Below are 20205 nucleotides of genomic sequence, written 5' to 3'. Positions count from 1 at the left end.
TACAATTAGATTTGATTTGAAACTCTGGTCTGGTAGGATCAGATAGTGTATGACCATAGACAGAGAGATAGAGAGTGGATTGGCCAGTTAATAGTACTCTTCGATTTTTGCCTCTGATTATCAATCTGATTTAACACTCTCAGGTCCAGGCATAGCATTTGTGGTGTACCCGGAGGCTCTGACCAGACTTCCACTCTCTCCGTTCTGGGCCATCATATTCTTCCTCATGCTGCTGACCCTCGGCTTGGATACCATGGTAACCAACCTTCACTGTGTGTGTGTTTTTGTGTGTGTAGGGCCCTTTCAAGTCTGTTGTATTTTGTTGCCTAATTTTGTTGCCTTCTGTTCATTTCTCTGTGTTGTTTTTGAAGGTTTCAGTTTTTTCCGCATTTTTTTCCAGGTTGTCACTCTAAACAAAAAACAATGTCATAGAAAAACAACAACATTAGCATTTTTTGATACAAAAGAATGCTTATAAACCACATCAGGAGACCACTTTTGAGGTCTGGAATATATCTAAGAAATTTACATTTTTGGGTGTAGATACAAGTGTGCAAAGCAAGAGGCTTGTTTGGTTAGCAGTGTTTCTGTAGCACGCGTTTGCTAAACAAATCGCCACTGGATTGATACAAATAATCATGATGTCATTCTGCCAGGTAGGCATAGGCTCCTTTGTAGTTAATATTTTATTGAGAAGGTTTGTGGGAAAGCCTTTGCATCTACCCAGAAGACGATTATCATTATTAGCATCATCGCTAACGGCTTAACAAAGTGTTAGATAGACGCGCACACACAAACATGGGCATTCCAGCGTTGCCTCTTCAGAAAGTTGAAGGAAAATACGAATCACTGATGCATTTTGTTCATGTTCATGATAATCTTGGGCAAATGTATTTATTTTCAAACAAGTTCAATACATTTAGTTGATTTCCTCCTAAGATGAAGATTTTTTTAATTATTCAGTTTTGATATCTGGATTCCATGATCCCTTCTTCATTCTCCGCATCGCGGATTTTACAGCACCTTGTGTGTGTAGTTGTGTTTGTCAGTCTTCTCCCAAGTTTGATTTCCATGTGGGCCACAAAGGTCCACAAAGCAACATCCAGGCACTCTGGCACCAACATGGTCAATTGAAACCAATAGAAGACAAACTTTTTTGGGTGGAGGGACAACAGAGCTAGGTGGGGGACTGCCCCACCTAGGGAGTAGGGAGGTGAATAGAGAGAGAAAGAATGAGTGTAGAAGAGAAAAGAGAAGGGGATCCACTTCTGCCCTCATCAACAACTGCCTCTGCGGGGTGTGAACGCTCTAATTGGTGGGATCAATGACACATGTGGTTTCACTTTGTGTGCGATTGTGGTGGTTTCTTTTTACACAGCACTCCGCTGCCACTGAACAGCTCATAGGGCTTCATGGAAATGAGCTGTTTGCCCTCCGTGGAACTGCAGAAGAGTAGCCCTCTGTATTTACTGCACTCATCCAATCAACCACAAATGAAACCACACAATTTGAATGACACACTATTGAATTACTTAATGTGCATTGGGCCCTATTTCAGTAGGAAGCCTTCTTTGCTGTCTGTTAGACACAGTATTTTAGTATGAGTTGTGGTAACCGTCGCTAACCGTCTGCAGTGTCTATTGTAAAGCAGCAGAGAAAAAGCAGCTCTTGTGCTGTCTCTCTCTCTCTCTGTCTTTACAGAGCTAACATTTTAAGATCGCTGAGACCTTTTCTTTAAGGCATTAAAGTCTCTCAAGACCATTTAAGACCATGGAAAACACTGGAGGTACATTTCTAAGTCAAACAAATTCAGTCAATCTGTCATGTTTACACCCTAAAACGACCTTCGGTCAGTGTATTAAAAGTTATCTATTAAGACGACAGTAAACAGTCAATTATGATGTTGGTTTGCCTTCGCAGCTGTGGGTCTGTTGAAGCAGGGAAGAGGCTTTGTTGTATTGTTTGTGTGTATGTGCGTGTTAGCGCTTGGCGGTAATAGGCTGGGGATACTGTATTGATGAGAATGTTTTGGGGGAGCTCGGGTGGATGTAGAGAAGCAGTCACGTGGCAGAAAGCTCAGTTCCATTGGGCTCCACTCTTTCTCTCTTTCTTTGCTCGATCTGTGTATTCATCCTTCTTTTTTCCTCTGCGCTTGTCCTCTGGCCACACGGCCGCTCTTGTCATTTTCTTCTGCTCCCCTCCTCTCTCGTCTGTGTCTCTTTTATGCAGGTGTTCATTCTCTGTCTCTGCTATCTTTTTCCTCTCTCTGGTCCCTTTGTCCATAGATATCTGTTGTGTGATTGTAATGACTTGCTCTCCCTCACTGTCATTGACTTTTACTGTTGTCTCGCCTCTCTTCCTTGACTTTCCTCTCTTATCGTCCCTCTCTTTCATTTCTCTTTCCCCTATCGCTCCTCTGCCCTCTTCCTTTTTTTCTTCCCTCCATCTCGCCTCCCTCCCCTGCTGTCTCCCCTGTTTGCCTGGTCTCTCCTCTCTTCCATCTCTCCTCTCCTCCCTCTCTATGCTGTCTCCCCTCCTTTCTCTTATGTCCCAGTTTGCCACCATTGAGACCATAGTGACGTCGGTGTCAGATGAGTTCCCCCAGTATCTGAGAAAGAACAAGCCTCTGTTCACGCTCATCTGCTGTGCCTGTTTCTTCTTCCTGGGATTCCCTATGGTCACAGAGGTACAGAGCACAGCGCACACAAACACACCTACATAAACACACACACATGCACACGCACATACATGCTACCACACACACAGGGGGGCACACGCATCCATACACGCACCCATAGTGCCTTGTGAAAGTCTACACACCCCTTGCACAGTTTTCTCATGTGCTGCCTTAAAATTGCATTTAAAAAAGGGATAATATTGTATTTCTTTCCCTACTTAACTACACAACCTGCTCGACATGTTTAAAGTGAAAGAAACATACAGTATGATTTGTTTCTTAATTTTTATTTTATTTTAACAAAGATTTCTTGATGGCTTATGTCTTCACACCACAGAGGTAATACTTGGTGGGGGCACCTTTGGCAACAAAGGTTGTTATATTGCTGTCCTTCAATGATTCCTAACCGAATGTATTGACTTTGAGCAATTCTTATACAGATATACAGTGCATTCGGAAAGTATTAAAAAAACGTTTCACCCTTATTCTAAAATTGATTAAATTGTTTTTTTCCCTCATCAATCTACACACAATATGACAAAGCAAACTTTTTTTTTACAGAAGTATTCAAAGCGTTTACTCAGTATTTTGTTGAAGCACCTTTGGCAGCAATTACAGCCTCGAGTCTTCTTGAGTATGACGCTACAAGCTTGGCACACCTGATCGTATCAAGCTCTGTCAGGTTGGATGCGGAGCGTTGCTGCACAACTATTTTCAGGTCTCTCCAGATAAGTTCGATCGGGTTCAAGTCCGGGCTCTGGCTGGGCCTCTCAAAGATATTCAGAGACTTCGTCCCGAAGCCAGTCCTGCTTTGCTTTGGCTGTGTGCTAAGGGTCGTTGTCCTGTTAGAAGGTGAACCGTTGGCCCAGTCTAAGGTCCTGAGCGCTCTGGAGCAGGTTTTATCAATGATCTCTCTGTACTTTGCTCCGTTCATTTTTCCCTCGATCCTGACTTGTCTCCCAGTCCCTGCCCCTGAAAAACATCCCCACAGCATGATGCTGCCACCACCATGCTTCACCGTAGGGATGGTGTCAGGTTTCCTCGAGACGTGATGCTTGGCATTTAGACCAAATGTTTTCATCAGACTAGAGAATCTGGTTTCTTATGGTCTGAGAGTCCTTTAAGTGGCTTTTGGCAAACTCCAAGCAGGCTGTCATCAGTGGCAGTCAGGGCCATTTAAGATGAGGGAGGGCGATTTCTTTTTCATGAGCATGGCCTTATTTCTATTGCAGCATGTTGGATGACTGTTATTCATATTCCATTCACCCAGTTAAATGTAACAGTGATAGGTTTAGGCTACTACATGATACTCAAATTGTTCCTATACCCATCATGAGGCTGCTACAACCTAGCCTATGAACGAAAATGTACAACGTAGTCGAGAAAATAATTTGATGTGACAGAGAGTGACACATGGACAGACAGTGGCATTCAATACCGCCTTGCACACTCTTGCCTGCATCGAGCTGATGGTGGGTGTGATCATTAGTCCACAGTTGCAAACAATAGTTTCTTTTGGACAGATTCAGTTATGTTTATCCCCGTTTTGTTCTGTTTGCTTCTGTTTAAGAAACATTTTTCAACAGAATCGGCTGAATGAATATGGGTAAATACAGTTCAGTTTCATAGCAGCCACATTGTTTTCCTTCTTGCTTCTACGTTATGCACTCTCCACCTTTCACCTTTCACCTTTCCCTTCGGTTGTGGACTTCAATGCACAACACATCAGCTGTATGACCAGGCGAAAACAACTTTCCAAGCCAAACTGCTACACACAGCCTACATCGTTGTCATCATATTAGCTAAAGTAACATCATAGTCAGCGTACCTAATATAACTAATGCGTTAGTAAACCTGCTACAATCATGCAGTAACATTTCAGTAAGCAGTTACACCGGCGGAACCCCGATGGCAATAAATTAGTAAAACCAAAAGCTTACCTTGACTTGGAAGAGGTCCAGTGTTGTGTTGGATAGTCATAGCCAGCTAGCTAACATAGCATCCCTCTGTTTGAGCAGGGTGTTTCAGTAGGCTAAAAGAGCTCAAGTTAGCTGCTTTTGTTAGCTAAGTAAGTGAAACTGAAAGTGCAAAAAAATATCTAAATCTCTCTCTCTTTCTCTCTTACTTCTCCTTCATTTAGGAATAAATTAATTTGCTGAGAATTGTTCAACTATTGTCTTTCTCTCTCTGAGTCAACTACTCATCACATTTTATGCACTGCAGTGCTAGCTAGCTGTAGTTTATGCTTTCAATACTAGATTCATTCTCCCATCCTTTGATTGGATGGATAACATGTCAATTCAGTTCATGCTACAAGAGCTCTGATAGGTTGGAGGATGTCCTCCGGAAGTTGTCATAATTACTGTGTAAGTCTATGGAAGGGGGTGAGAACCATGAGCCTCCTAGGTTTTGAATTGAAGTCAATGTATTCAGAGGAGGATGGAAGCTAGCTGTCCTCCAGCTACACCATAGTGCTACCTTACAGAGTGCAGTTGAGGCTACTGTAGACCTTCTTTGCAAAATAGTGTTTTTTCATCAATTATTTGGTGAAGTGATTATATTTAGTATAGTTTTATCTAAACGTTACATTTTTTTAAATGAAATTCACTGAGGAGGATGGTCCTCCCCTTCCTCCTCTGAGGAGCCTCCACTGGCTGTCATGTGCATTTTACTGAGGAGTGGGTTCCGTCTGGCAACTCTACCATAAAGGCCTAATTGGTGGAGTGCTACAACAATGGTTGTCTTTCTGGAAGGTTCTCCCATCTCCACAGAGGAACTCTGTCAGAGTGACCATCGGGTTCTTGGTCACCTCCTTGACTAAGGCCTTTCTTACCCGATTGCTCAGTTTGGCCTGGCGGCCAGTCTTGGTAGTTCCAAACCTCTTCCATTTAAGAATGATGGAGGCCACTGTGTTCTTGGGGACCTTCAATGCTGCAGACATTTTTTGCTACCCTTCCCCAGATCTGTGCCTCGACACAATCCTGTCTCAGACAATTACTTCGACCTCATGCTTGGTTTTTGCTCTGACATGCAATGTCAACTGTGGTACCTTATGGTACCACAGGTGTGTGCCATTCCAAATCATGTCCAATCAATTGCATTTACCACAGGTGGACTCCAATCAAGTTGTAGAAGCATCTCGATGATGATCAATGGAAACAGGATGCATCTGAGCTCAATGTGTTTTTGCTTTTTCATTGTGTGTAGATTGTTGATTAAAAAAATGTTTAATCCATTTTAGAATAAGGCTGGTAACGTAACAAAATATGGAAAAAGTCAAGGGGTCTGAATACTTTCCGAATGCACTGTATGTTGCCCTAAGAGTTGGTTAAATCTTATTCAAAATGATTCACTGTTGTTATTGCTGCCAAAGCCGCATCCACCAAGGGGGTGTGAAGACATACGCAATCAAGACATGTTTTTAAAAATGCATTATTAACTGAGAAGATGTTTTATCATTTGGAGAATTCTAGAAAATATGGAGCAGGTTGCGTAGCTAGGTAAGTTGGATAAAAATTATAATTTAATTTTAGGGCAGCAGAAGGTGAAAACTGCAAGGGGTGTGTAAACTTTGACGAGGCACTGTATGTGTGGCCACACACACACATTGTATTTTAAACTAGGCAAGTCAGTTAAGAACAAATTCTTATTTTCAATGATGGCCTACAAGTAGTGGGTTAACTGCCTCGTTCAGGGGCAGAACAACAGATTTTTACCTTGTCAGCTTGGGGACTCGATCTTGCAACCTTTTGGTTACAAGTCCAATGCTCTAACCTCTAGGCTACCTGCCGCCCCGTTACTGATGATGCGTCCCAAACATCACCCGATTCCCTATATAATGCAGTATTGCACTTTTTAACGGATAGGGTGCTATTTCGGATGCACCTGAGAGACCCCCCCCCTCCCCCCCATCACTGGATCTGCATCACTAGCTTACGTTGTGTGTGTGTACGATTCGTGCGTGTGTGTTTAACAGAACGGGATGTACATGCTCCAGTTGGTGGACACGTATGCTGCCTCTTACTCTCTGGTCATCATTGCCATCTGTGAGCTAATCGGAATCTCCTACTTCTATGGTGAGTAGTGGAATAATTATAAGTAAATTACTTTTGAACTTTTGTTTACCTGACCATAATTAACTTGCTCTCTGGTAGCTCCGGTTGAAGTTGCTCTTTGGTGCAGATCTACGATCAGCTTACCCTCCCTAAATCCTAACTGTGGTCCTGTGTGGCTCAGTTGGTAAAGCATGGCACTTGCAACGCCAAGTGATGTGGGTTTGATTCCTGCTGGGGCCACCCATAGGAAAAATGAATGCACCCATGACTACTGTCGCTTTAGATAAAAGTGTCTGCTAAATGGCATAAATTATTATTATTATTTTTATTAACATTGGGAAAAATACTGCAAAACTTCAGATCATTGTCTCTGCAAATTCATTCCACTCTTACCTCACTTTATCAACATCAGAATCAGATAAGCCTCAAAGCCATTCATCAATATTGATTGCCATTTTGTCTTGGCTAAACAACATAAACACAGAAAGCACATGTACAAGAATGAAACAGGACTTATAGTGTGTGGTGCTTAGGTTGTTAAACCATGGTGGCTGTTTGCAATTCAAATTAGGGAGGTGTTAATAAACAATGGATGTTGTAGTGTATTTATCTGCAAATAAACACGTCTCCATTATCACAGACTGATACCTGTTTTTTAGTTATTTGGTCTATGAAACAACTGGATTCATGAGTAGGTCTCGAGCTGGGTTTTTCATGGTGAAAATGTAGTGTTTTTACCCACTATCCATTTCACATATAAAATAAGACTGTGAAAAAAGAGAGAGAAAAAAAAACAGGTTTTGTCTCAGTGTAAATGAGCAATAAGAGGCTCTAGACCCGGTGCCTAGGTTGCTCTTAAGCACAGATCTAGGTTCAGCTTAAGCCTTAAATCCTTGTCCTATCTGCTATGAGTAAAAACACCAAACAGACCTTAGATCAGTGTCTAGGGCCAACTTTATCCCTCTCTGACAGGGGGCTCGAGCACTTCTCATTCTGACCACTAGATGTCTTTGTTACCATTCTAGTGGACCAATGATCAGGTCTGAAGCAGACCTGTACATACTGTTCTCCAATTAGTCACAGCATCAGCAGAGGTGGTTCCAGTGAAATTATTGTGTAGCTTTTGACTCGTCTCTTGCCAAGTTTGTCGGTCAATACACTGACAACAATTGTGACAATTGTCAAGCCACATTGTTTTGGAGGATAATAAATGTCCCAGGTTCTCCCTGGGAAGGGATGTGCCTTGTAGGGGGCCTGTGTGGAGCTCTCTTGTCTGGAGCTCTGGGTGAAACTGGTTCACTCTCTGGGCACGTCCCAAATGGCACCCTATTCCCTATATAGTGCACTACTTTTGACCAGATGCTTATACAGATAGGGAATAGGGTGCCATTTTGGATGGAGGTTCTGTGTGTCAGATTATCCCCTCAACCCCTCTTTTCCCTCTATTCCCCTTTTTCTAGGCCTGCAGAGGTTCTGCGAGGACATTGAAATGATGATTGGCTTCCAACCAAACCGCTTCTGGAGAATCTGCTGGGCCTTTGTGACTCCAACCATTCTGACTGTATGTGTTTGTGTCCAATCTATACGGAATAGGGTTTAGATATTCACAGGCGCACTAGCACGCTCACTCACTCACTCACAGGTACAGACACACAGATGTGTGCATACACACACACAAACACAACACACCTACTAAAGTGTTTCCCTTTTCACTGCAGCCTTTTCAAATTTAGGGGCCAAAATCAATTTACAGAAGCGAGTGTTTTCCAAGAAAGGGAACAAAGCGAAAATAGTTTTCCCCAACTGAAACGGAAATTGTTTTCCTCACTTTTCACCATTATAACAAAGGTTGTTTGTGCTATTCGAAATGCTCAACTCCTATAGCCTACATAATGTTGTCATAACTGTGACAAAACAGATGCAGTGAAGGTTTGTGACTTGAAAAGTTGAGGAGGTTGGGAGACCCATGGTGTAGGCACGTACTTCATAGAGACGACAAAGTGTGTTTAAAAAATCGTCAAAGACGAATTATTTTAACCTAAAATGTTTTATAAAGACATTTGTAGTAAAATATTATGGGGAATGGGAATGAGAGGGCTACTTGAACAGTGTTTGGAAGGGATCACAGCAGTGATTTAATCAGGGTATGAGGCATGAGTTGAGGTGTTCAGAGGCTTCAGTGCAGGACAGGCTCATCATGGATGCATGTTGGAGAAGAGCTCAACTCATCCACTGAGGGCAGGACAGGATTTGACTGGGAAGACAAGAAAACAATAGCATAACACATTTAGACAAAAGAGCTAAGAATGAGTTAGTCCAAGCAGGGAGTAAAATCATTCTACAATGGTATTTATCCAAACATGAGGGCTACTTACACAGTTTTGGGAAGGGATCACAGCAGTTATAAAATGAGGATATGAGGCCAAAACAATCCCTGGTGCACAGAGTTTTTACTTATCTGGTAACTTAACCTAGCCAGCCCAACTTGGAATATAAACCACAATTGATCACATTCAGATTTTCTCTTGACACCAAAACATTGACTATAACATAGTATGCATAACGTTACCAATTTGTTTGCCCTGAACAGATAGACAAGGTTCACAGGCTGTATGCACTTGCTTTTTAAAAATTAGCCTACTGATAAATCATCTTGTTTTTCCTAGGCTGCTGCAACATTTATATAAAGAGTTTTTGCTTGTGTCTGTCGGGAGTTATGTGTTATCACGTTTGCTAATTAAACACCGGAGGATGATGCGATGGAAGTTTATTCAGACAGAAGAAATTCCCATATGCTCAGCAAATGAAGCAATGTAACATGCAATTATCTCTGCAAGCTCCTTGTAGTTGCCCTTTTTAGTGGAACTTTAGTGGAAATCCACTATATTGTTGTTAGCGTTAGTCATTCTGGTGGAGAAAACTGCACTCTGGTAGCTAACTATTTGCTATTGAAATTAGCAATGCAAATGTAAATACATTACAGTCGTGGCCATAAGATTTGAGAAAGACACAAATATTAATGTTCACAAAGTCTGCTGCCTCAGTTTGTATGATGGCAATTTGCATATACTCCAGAATGTTATGAAGAGTTATCAGATGAATTGCAATTAATTTCAAAGTTCCTATTTGCCATGCAAATGAACTGAATCCCCCCAAAACATTTCCACTGCATTTCAGCCCCGCCACAAAAGGACCAGCTGACATCATGTCATTAACACAGGTGTGAGTGTTGACGAGGACAAGGCTGGAGGTCACTCTGTCATGCTGATTGAGTTCGAATAACAGACTGGAAGCTTCAAAAGGAGGGTGGTGCTTGGAATCATTGTTCTTCCTCTGTCAACCATGGTTACCTGCAAGGAAACACGTGTTGTCATCATTGCTTTGCACAAAAAGGGCTTCACAGGCAAGGATATTGCTGCCAGTAAGATTGCACCTAAATCAACCATTTATCGGATCATCAAGAACTTCAAGGAGAGCGGATCAATTATTGTGAAGAAGGCTTCAGGGCGCCCAAGGAAGTCCAGCAAGCGCCAGGACCGTATCCTAAAGTTGATTCAGCTGCGGGATCGGGGCACCACCAGTACAGAGCTTTCTCAGGAATGGCAGCAGGCAGGTGTGAGTGCATTTGCACGCACAGTGAGGTGAAGACTTTTGGAGGATGGCCTGGTGTCAAGAATGGCAGCAAAGAAGCCACTTCTCTCCAGGAAAAACATCAGGGACAAACTGATATTCTGCAAAAGGTACTGGGATTGGACTGAATCCCCTTTCCGATCGTTTGGGGCATCCGGAAAAAACGCTTGTCTGGAGAAGACAAGGTGAGCGCTACCATCAGTCCTGTTTCATGCCAACAGTAAAGCATCCTGAGACCATTCATGTGTGGGGTTGCTTCTCAGCCAAGGGAGTGGGCTGACTCACAATTGTGCCTAAGAACACAGACATGAATAAATAATGGTACCAACACATCCTCCGAGAGCAACTTCTCCCAATCATCCAGGAACAGTTTGGTGACGAACAATGCCTTTTCCAGCATGATAGAGCACCTTGCAATAAGGCAAAAGTGATAACTAAGTGGCTTGGGGAAGAAAACATCGATATTTTGGGTTCATGGCCAGGAAACTTCCCAGATCTTAATCCCATTGAGAACTTGTGGTCAATCCTCAAGAGGCGTGTGGACAAACAAAAAAAAACAAATTCTGACAAACTCCAAGCATTGATTATGCAAGCATGCCAGGGCGGATTGCAGAGGACTTGAAAAAGAAGGGTCAACACTGCAAATATTGACTCTTTGCATCAGCTTAATGTTATTGTCAATAACAGCCTTTGACACTTATGAAATGCTTTTAATTATACTTCAGTATTCCATAGTACAATCTGACAAAAATATCTAAAGACACTGAAGCAGCAAACTTTGTGGAAATTAATATTTGTGTCATTCTCAAAACTTTTTGCCACAACTGTACACTAATGCGACACAAAAATAAAGTTCTAAAACCAAGAAAACAAAATGTAATATACAGTTGAAGTCGGAGTTTTACATACACTTAGGTTCTGTTATGGATGATGCGAATTTTCGCAGCTTTTTGTTAAAAATCGCGCAACATTTCAAAGTCCTGCTACTCATGCCAGGAATATAGTATATGCATATGATAAGTATGTGTGGATAGAAAACACTCTGAAGTTTCTAAAACTGGTTAAATCGTGTCTGTGGCTATAACAGAACGTGTTTAGGAGTAAAAATCCCTGGTAAAACTTTACCAAAAACAAAAACAAAATATTTGTCCGCCATTCAATGACTTGTTTAAGACGAGAGAAAATATATGCGAATCCCCTGTAAACGCCTACAGCTTCCACACGATGTCGCCAGTGCTATAAACATCAGAATCATTTATCCTTGGTTACAACACGAATAGACCCCTCCTTTCTTGAGGCGCACCACAGTATGTTGTGAAACTGAAAAAATGGACGATGATTTCCAGACTTGCTGCTATCGAATACAGATCGCCCCGTGATCAATTTGATACATCATTAACGTTTATTAATACCTAAAGTTGGTTTAGAAAAGTCGTTTGAAGTGATTTGTAAAAGTTTATAAGCGACTTTTGTAATTTTAAAAAGTGACGTTGCGTCTTGTAAATGGACTTTTCTCAGCATCAGACTGGTCTTCAGCAAATGACATTTTGGGTATACAATGACGGATTTAATCGGGAAAAAGACCCAATTGTGATGTTTATGGGACATATAGGAGTGCCAACAAAGAAGCTCGTCCAAGGTAATGAATGTTTTATATTTTATTTCTGCGTTTTGGGTAGCGCCGGCTACCGCAAAATCTGTTGTTTACGTGTCGTGCTGGTATTTTGGGGGGTGCATGCTATCAGATAATAGCTTCTCATGCTTTCGCCGAAAAGCATTTTACAAATCTGACTTGGTGGCTAGATTCACAACGAGTGTAGCTTTAATTCAGTACCTTGCATGTGTATTTTTATGAAAGTTTGAGTTTTATCGAGTACTTTACTCAAGTACTATAGGTGGCGCTCTGAAATTTCCGCTGAGCTATCCCTGTGCAGGGACCACCTCCATAAGAAGATTTATTAAAACTCATTTTTCACCCACTCCACAAGTTCCTTGTTAATAAACTATAGTTTTGGGAAGTCGGTTAGGACAACTATTTTGTGCATGACACAAGTCATTTTCCAACAATTGTTTATAGACAGATTATTTCACTTATAATTCACTGTATCACAATTCCTGTGGGTCAGAAGTTTACATACACTAAGTTGACTGTGCCTTTAAACAGCTTGGAAAATTCCATACAATTATGTCATGGCTTTAGTAGCTTCTGATAGGATAATTGACATCATTTCAGTAAATTAGGGGTGTACCCTAATGTGAATGTATTTCAAGGCCTACCTTCAAACTCAGTGCCTCTTTGCTTGACATCATGGGAAAATCAAAAGAAACCAGCTAAGACCTCAGAATACACAATTGTCCACCTCCACAAGTCTGGTTCATCCTTGGGAGCAATTTACAAATACCTGAAGGTACCAGTTTCATCTGTAAAAACAATAGTATGCAAGTATGAACACCATTGGACCACGCAGCCGTCATACCCGCTCAGGAAGGAGACGCGTTCTGTCTCCTAGAGATGAACGTACTTTGGTGCGAAAAGTGCAAATCAATCCCAGAACAACAGCAATGGACCTTATGGAGATGCTGGAGGAAACAGGTACAAAAATATATATTTCCACAGTAAAACGGGTCCTATATCGAGATAACCTCAAAGGCCGCTCAGCAAGGAAGAAGCAACTGCTCCAAAACCGCCATAAAAATGCCAGACTATGGTTTGCAACTGCACATGGGGACAAAGATGTACTTTTTGGAGAAATGTCCTCTGGTCTGATGAAACAAAAATGTAACTGTTTGGCCATAATGACCATCATTATGTTTGGAGGGAAAAGGGGGATGCTTGCAAGCCGAAGAAGACCATCTCAACCATGAAGCACGGAGGTGGCAGCATCATGTTGTGGGGGTGCTTTACTGCAGGAGAGACTGGTGCACTTCACAAAATAGATAGCATCATGAGGGAGAAAAATGATGTAGAGATATTGAAGAAACATCTCAAGACATCAGTTAAAGCTTGGTCGCAAATGGTTCTTCCAAATGGACAATGACCCCAAGCATACTTCCAAAGTTGTGGCAAAATGGCTTAAGGATGACAAAGTCAAGGTATTGGAGTGGCCATCACAAAGCCCTGACCTCAATCCTATAGAACATTTGTGGGCAGAACTGAAAAAGCGTGTGCGAGCAAGGAGGCCTACAAACCTGACTCAGTTACACCAGCTCTGTCAGGAGGAATGGGCCAAAATTCACCCAATTTCTTGTAGGAAGCTTGTGGAAGGTTACCCAAAACATTTGATCCAAGTTAAACAATTTAAAGGCAATGCTACTAATTGAGTGTATGTCAATTTCTGACCCACTAGGAATGTGATGATAGAAATAAAATATGAAATATAATCATTCTCTCTAATACATTTCACATTCTTAAAATAAAGTGGTGATCCTAACTGACCTAAGACAGGGAATTTTTTAATAGGATTAAATGTCAGGAATTTTGAAAAACTGAGTTTTAGTGTATTTCGCTCAGGTGTATGTAAACGTCCTACTTCAACTGTACCTCCTCCATCTCCTGATTTGAATAATATCTGAGGATGTGCATCATTCCCCTTTACAGTTTCTTGGGAAAGTATTCACCCCCTTGGCATTTTTTCTATTTTGTTGCCTTACAACCTGAATTAAAATAGATTTTTGGAGGGTTTGTATCAGTTGATTTACACAACATGACTTTGAAGATGCAAAATATTATTTATTGTGAAACAAACAAGCATTAAGACATAAATAAACAGAAAACTTTAGCGTGCAAAATGTTCACCCCCTAAAGTCAATACTTCATAGAGCCACTGTATGCAGCAATTACAGCTGCAAGTCTCTTGGGGTATGTCTCTATAAGCTTGGCACATCTAGGCTCTGGGATTTTTGCCCATTCTTTAAGGCAAAACTGCTCCAGCTCCTTGAAGATGTATGGGTTCTGCTGGTGTGCAATTGAATTGAGGTCTGGGCTTTGACTAGGCCATTCCAAGACATTTAAATGTTTCCCCTTAAACCACTCAAGTGTTGCTTTAGCAGTATGCTTAGGGTCATTGTCTTGCTGGAGGTGAACCTCCGTCCCAGCTTAAATCTCTGGAAGACAAACAGGTTTCCCTCATGAATTTTCCTGTATTTAGCGCCATCCATCATTCCTTCACTTCTGACCAGTTCCCTGATGAAAAACATCCCCACAGCATGATGCTGCCACCACCATGCTTCACTGTGGGGATGGTGTCCTCGGGGAGATGAGAGGTGTTGGGTTTTCACCAGATATAGAGTTTTCCTTGATGGCCAAAAACCATTTTCGTCTCATCTGACCAGAGTACCTTCTTTCATTTGTTTGGGGAGTCTCCCACATGCCTTTTGGCGAACACCAAACATGTTTGCTTATTTTTTTCCTTTAAGCAATGGCTTTTTTCTGGCCACTCTTCCATAAATCCCAGCTCTGTGGAGTGTACGGCTTAAAATGGTCCTGTGTACAGATACTCCAATTTCCGCTGTGGAGCTTTGCAGCTCCTTCAGGGTTATCTTTGGTCTCTTTGTTGCCTCTCTGATTGATGCCCTCCTTTCCTGGTCCCTGCCTGGTCAACAAACCCTCTCTTGGCAGGTTTGTTGTGGTGCCATATTCTTTCCATTTTTAAAAATGGATTTAATGGTGCTCTGTGGGATGTTCAAAGTTTCAGATATTTTTTTATATCCCAACCCTGATCTGTAATTCTCCACAGCATTGTCCATGACCTGTTTGGAGAGCTCCTTGGTCTTCATGGTGCCGCTTGCTTGCTGGTGCCCCTTGCTTAGTGGTGTTGCACCACTTTTCCATATTTTTTTGTTGTTGCATTTTTTTAAAACAAGTTATTGTTTTCATTTCACTTCACCAATTTGGACTATTTTGTGTATGTCCATTACATGAAATCCAAATAAAAAATCTATTTAAATTACAGGTTGTAAAAACAACAAGGGGGATGAGTACTTTTACAAGGCACTGTAAGACAATTAGAAATGTATCTAGATACATGGGCTCCAATACGATGCACGAATGGTACCTTTCAGTTTGAAGCGATTCGATGCGATTCCTTTTGATTAGAGGAACGAATCAATGCGATTCTGTTCGATGCTATATGATTCAATGCACTAACACTTGTTGCATTGAGACATTCCTTTTCTGTTTTCTAAATTAAAATCTGCTGATGGAGCTCATGATCTGGGCCTCTCTGAGCAGGATCTGTCTGAGCTTACTTGTGTGTAAAGATGGTGTATACAGTGCATTCGGAAAGTTTTCAGACCCCTTGACTTTTCCCACATTTTGTTACGTTACAGCCTTATTCTAAAATTGATTAAATTGAAATGTTTTCCTCATCAATCAACACACAATAGCCCATAATGACACAGTGAAAACATATTTTTCGAAATGTTTGCAAATTTATGAAAAATAAAAATTAGAAACATAAATAAAGTATTCATAACCTAATCTATGAGACTCGAAATGGAGTTCAGGTGCATCCTGTTTCCATTGATCAACCTTGAGATGTTTCTACAACTTCATCGATTGGACATGATTTGGAAAGACACACACCTGTCTATATAAGGTCCCACAGTTGCCAGGACATGTAGAGCAAAAACCAAGCCATGAGATCGAAGGAATTGTCCATAGAACTCCAAGACAGGATTGTGTTGAGGCAGAAGTCTGAGGAAAGTTCCCCAAGAACGCAGTGGCCTCCATCATTCTTAAACGGAAGAAGTTTGGAACCACCAAGACTCTTCCTAGAGCTGTCCGCCTGGCTAAACTGAGCAATCGGGGGAGATGGACTTTGGTCAGCGAGGTGACCAAGAACTCGATGGTCACTCTGACAGAGCTCCAGAGTTCCTCTGTGGAGATGAGAGACACTTCCAGGAGGACAACCATCTCTGCAGCACTCCACCAATCAGGCCTTTATGGTAGAGTCGACAGACAAAAGCCACTCCTCAGTAAAAGGCACATGACAGCACTCTTGGGGTTTGCCAAAAGGCACCTAAAGGACTCTCGGACCATGAGAAACACGATTCTCTGATCTGATGAAACCAAGTTCGAAAACTTTGGCCTGAATGTCAAGCATAACATCTGGAGAAAACGGTAGGGAACCATCCCTACAGTGAAGCATGGTGGTGGCAGCATCATGCTGTGGGGATTTTTTTCAGCGGCAGGGACTAGAAAACAACGACCCTTAGCACACAGCCAAGACAACGCAGGAGTGGCTGAATGTATGACTGTCCTTGAGTGACCGAGCCAGAGCCCGGACTTGAACCTGATGAAACATCTCTGGAGAGACCTGAAAATAGCAGTGCAGCAAAGCTTCCCATCCAACCTGACAGAGCTTGAGAGGATCTGCAGAGAAGAATGGAAGAAAGTCCCCAAATACAGGTGTGCCAAGCTTGTAGCATCATACCCAAGAAGACTCAAGGCTGTAATCGCTGCCAAAGGTGCTTCAACAAAGTACTGAGTAAAGGGTCTGAATACTGACCTAAATGTAATAATTCAATTTTTTTTTCATAAATTTGCAAACATTTCGAAAAAAGTGTTTTTGCTTTGTCATTATGGGGTATTTTGTGTAGATTGTTGAGAGAAAAACAAACAATTCAATAAATTTTAGAATAAGGCTGTAACGTAACAAGATGTGGAAAAAGTCAAGGGGTCTGAACACTTTCCAAATATACTGTATGTATGTATGTCTATGGTACAGTATGTGTAGTCACCTGAGCTGAGCCATAAGCATCTACCACCCCACTATCAGACCACTTTTGATCTGAAATCACCATCTCATTTTACCAGATTAAAAGAGTTTGAGCTAGTAATGTATCAATATTTATCTTAAAAAATTAGCAATGACATAGCCAATGAATAAATAGCACCATTTTAGATTTCACCCCTGTCTCAAAATTTCATAATTTAGACCATTTCGACATTTTTACAGAGTGCTTCTCCTCCCACTTCGACCATGTAGTGATTCCTGTCTTCGTTATGAAATGATCAACTTGACCCGGTATATCTAAACACTGGTTGTTTAAAGCACAACTACTACAACTATTTATTGATTTTGTAAAAATAAAAATAAAATCGAATGTTATCCCTGATCAGCAGGTAGGCTATAGCCAGATGAGTTAGGCTACTTTTATTCCGGTAACACACATTTTCCAACAGCGCATTTGTTAACAATCACCAACCAAATTACATTTGTTGTCACTCGACTAATAAAACCTTATATTGCACAAGCCCTTTCACAAGCATTTGAATGCTGAAGGTGCCCCGCAGATGTGCAAGATCAGAAATACGCAGGATAGGCCGGATCGGTTTGGGTTCCTGCAGACCAATGCACTCATATCTTAAACATTTGAACTGGGGCCGATGCATATTGGTAAATCGCTCAACCAGGTATCCCCTGATACAAGTAAGTATTCGACGTCCATCCATGGCTGAGGACATCGGGAGATAACGTAAAAACCGGCCACTAGGGGCAACAGTGAGCGCTGCTACCTTTTGCTAGGGCGTTGTCGATGGATGGGGGATGAGCAGAAGCCTCTGCCTCGGATTCCAAAGGTTGCAAGTTCGAATTCAGTGATGGGAAATTGTTTTTGCGATTTTTGTTTTAAGCATATCCCACAGAGTTAATGCCTAACCTTAAGATTTTGGAGTGAATGACTAAACTTAACCTTAAACACTTTTAACTTTGACGTTTGTAACAACTTCAACATTTTAAGTTTGAGAAACATGGATGAACGTTTAATTCTGACGTGAGACTATGAGAGGTAGTTGGAATTGCTACTAATCCCCAATAATATCAGAAAAATGCTCAACTATTACAATCTCAATCTCAATCTATCCAACGATGTCACCAACTCACCAAGCTTCTAAATCACACATGAGTAGTACTAAGTTCATTCTCTGATCCTTTGATTGGATGGACAACAAGTTAGTTCATACTGCAAAAGCTTTGATTGGTTGCAGGACATCCTCTGGAAGTCGCCATAATTACCCTTTAGGTCTATGGATGGGGCTGAGGAGCCTCCTAGGTTTTGTATTAAAGTAAATGTAACCAGAGGAGGGATGATGGCCCATGTTGACTCCAAGGCTTCCCACAGTTGTGTCAAGTTTGCTGGATGTCCTTTGGGTGCTGGACCATTCTTGATACACACAGGAAACTCTTGAGCGTGAAAAACCCAGCAGCGTTGCCTTACTTGACACAAACCGGTGCGCCTGGCACCTACTACCATACCCTGTTCAAAGGCAGTTAAATATTTTGTCTTGCCCATTTTCCCTCTGAATTGCACAGATACACAATCGATGTCTCAATTGACTCAAGGCTTAAAATTCCTTCTTTAACCTGTCCCTTCTCCTTCATCTACACCGATTGAAGTGGATTTAACAAGTGACACCAGTAAGGGATCATAGCTTTCATCTGGTCAGTCTATGTCATGGAAAGAGCAGGAGTCCTTAATGTTTTGTGGGGCTCAGTGTATGTTTCACCACATTGGAAGGTGTTACAGTGGCATTACTAGTTTGCTAGAATGTCTCTTGCAGTAACAGCTGAGCATAACTGACAAACGACACTCCTATAGCTCGAGCGTACTGCTCTCCCCAGCCAGTCCGCCCCTCTATAGGCGATTACAAATTACACGGGGATTTATGTGATGCAGAGTGCATGCCTAATCTTGTCCTCCTCTTCTTTCTCCTCTTCTCCCTTTTCCCTTCTTCACCCCTTACCCTCCTCATCTTACCCTCCTGATCCTTCCTTTCCTTATCTGTTAATAGTCTTCTTCCTGTTTTTGATCACTCTCTTTCTTCCACCTCCTCCTTCACATCCTCAGCTCACTAATTCACTCTCTTCAGTCCTCCTCCGCCTCATTCACTTCTCTATCTCCCCTCCTCTCCTCCTTGATTCTACTCTCTTTCCTAACCCTCCTCTCCTCTCCTTTTTCTCCTCTCTCTCCCTGCAGGGTATCCTGGGGCTGAGTCTGTACCAGTGGAAGGTGATGACCTATGAGGACTACACCTACCCTCCCTGGTCCATGGTGATGGGGTGGCTGATGGTGGTGTGTTCTGTCATCTGGATCCCAATCATGTTTGTCATCAAAATGTACTTGGCCCCAGGCAGCTTCATGGAGGTATGTATGGGACACAATACCACACACATGCACACGTAAGCCTGTTTGAATGTCCCATAAATACACTTCAGACCTATGCGGATCTGCTACTTTTTCTTTATTTTCCTGGATAGTCACCCATTTAAATGTCCTGGGGTAAGAAATGTTTTTTTGAACTGTAAATACTTATGTGTTTTTAGCAGATGTAAGCAACATTTACATTTTGTCTGTAGCATACAGAAGTATTTTTTGTTGTTGTATTTAATACACGTCTCAGTTTGATATTGCCTGTTCTGTTGACAACTCTGAGGTTTGTATCTTTGGGGTTCTACTGTAGTATAATAATATTTCTTTGCACGTCTCACACAGGTTACATAAACAAACGGTCCACACAATCCCTCTGCAATATGACCTTCCTGTCTCCCTATGGGCCCTTGTCAAAAGTAGTGCACTAAATAGGGAATAGGGTGGCATTTGGCATGCACCCAGAAGTGTTTGATGTCAGCGATACATTTTCTAATGGGCAGTAAAGTGAAAAATCAGCCCTGGTCCACTGATAACTGGTGGCGGATCGGCACAGGACACACAGACACTTAGCAGTCCCATGCTGTGCTTGTTGAAGTTCCCTACATCACACATTAATCAAAGTGTTTGAGCTGTGTGTGCGTGCATGTGTACGCAACTGTATTCACATACAGTAAGTCTGAGCAAAATCTC

At 41.8% G+C, this 20205-nt stretch overlaps 1 protein-coding gene across 1 annotated transcript in view; it reads left to right on the top strand.

The window, feature by feature from the left end:
* LOC110506271 (sodium- and chloride-dependent glycine transporter 2) overlaps positions 1–20205 on the top strand; it is a 52117-nt gene that overhangs the window by 28102 nt on the left and 3810 nt on the right. Inside the window, exons 11-15 of the mRNA XM_036964282.2 lie at positions 144–256; positions 2555–2686; positions 6654–6753; positions 8193–8293; positions 19342–19509. Of these exons, the coding sequence (XP_036820177.2) occupies positions 144–256; positions 2555–2686; positions 6654–6753; positions 8193–8293; positions 19342–19509 (614 nt within the window). The remainder of the gene's footprint in view (positions 1–143; positions 257–2554; positions 2687–6653; positions 6754–8192; positions 8294–19341; positions 19510–20205) is intronic.

Source organism: Oncorhynchus mykiss, chromosome 26 (genome assembly GCF_057628025.1).
Source record: "Oncorhynchus mykiss isolate SJ-2025 chromosome 26, ASM5762802v1, whole genome shotgun sequence".
NCBI classification, from domain to species: domain Eukaryota; kingdom Metazoa; phylum Chordata; class Actinopteri; order Salmoniformes; family Salmonidae; genus Oncorhynchus; species Oncorhynchus mykiss.
Note: the sequence above shows the minus strand (reverse complement) of the source record. Positions and strands in the feature narration are given on the sequence as shown.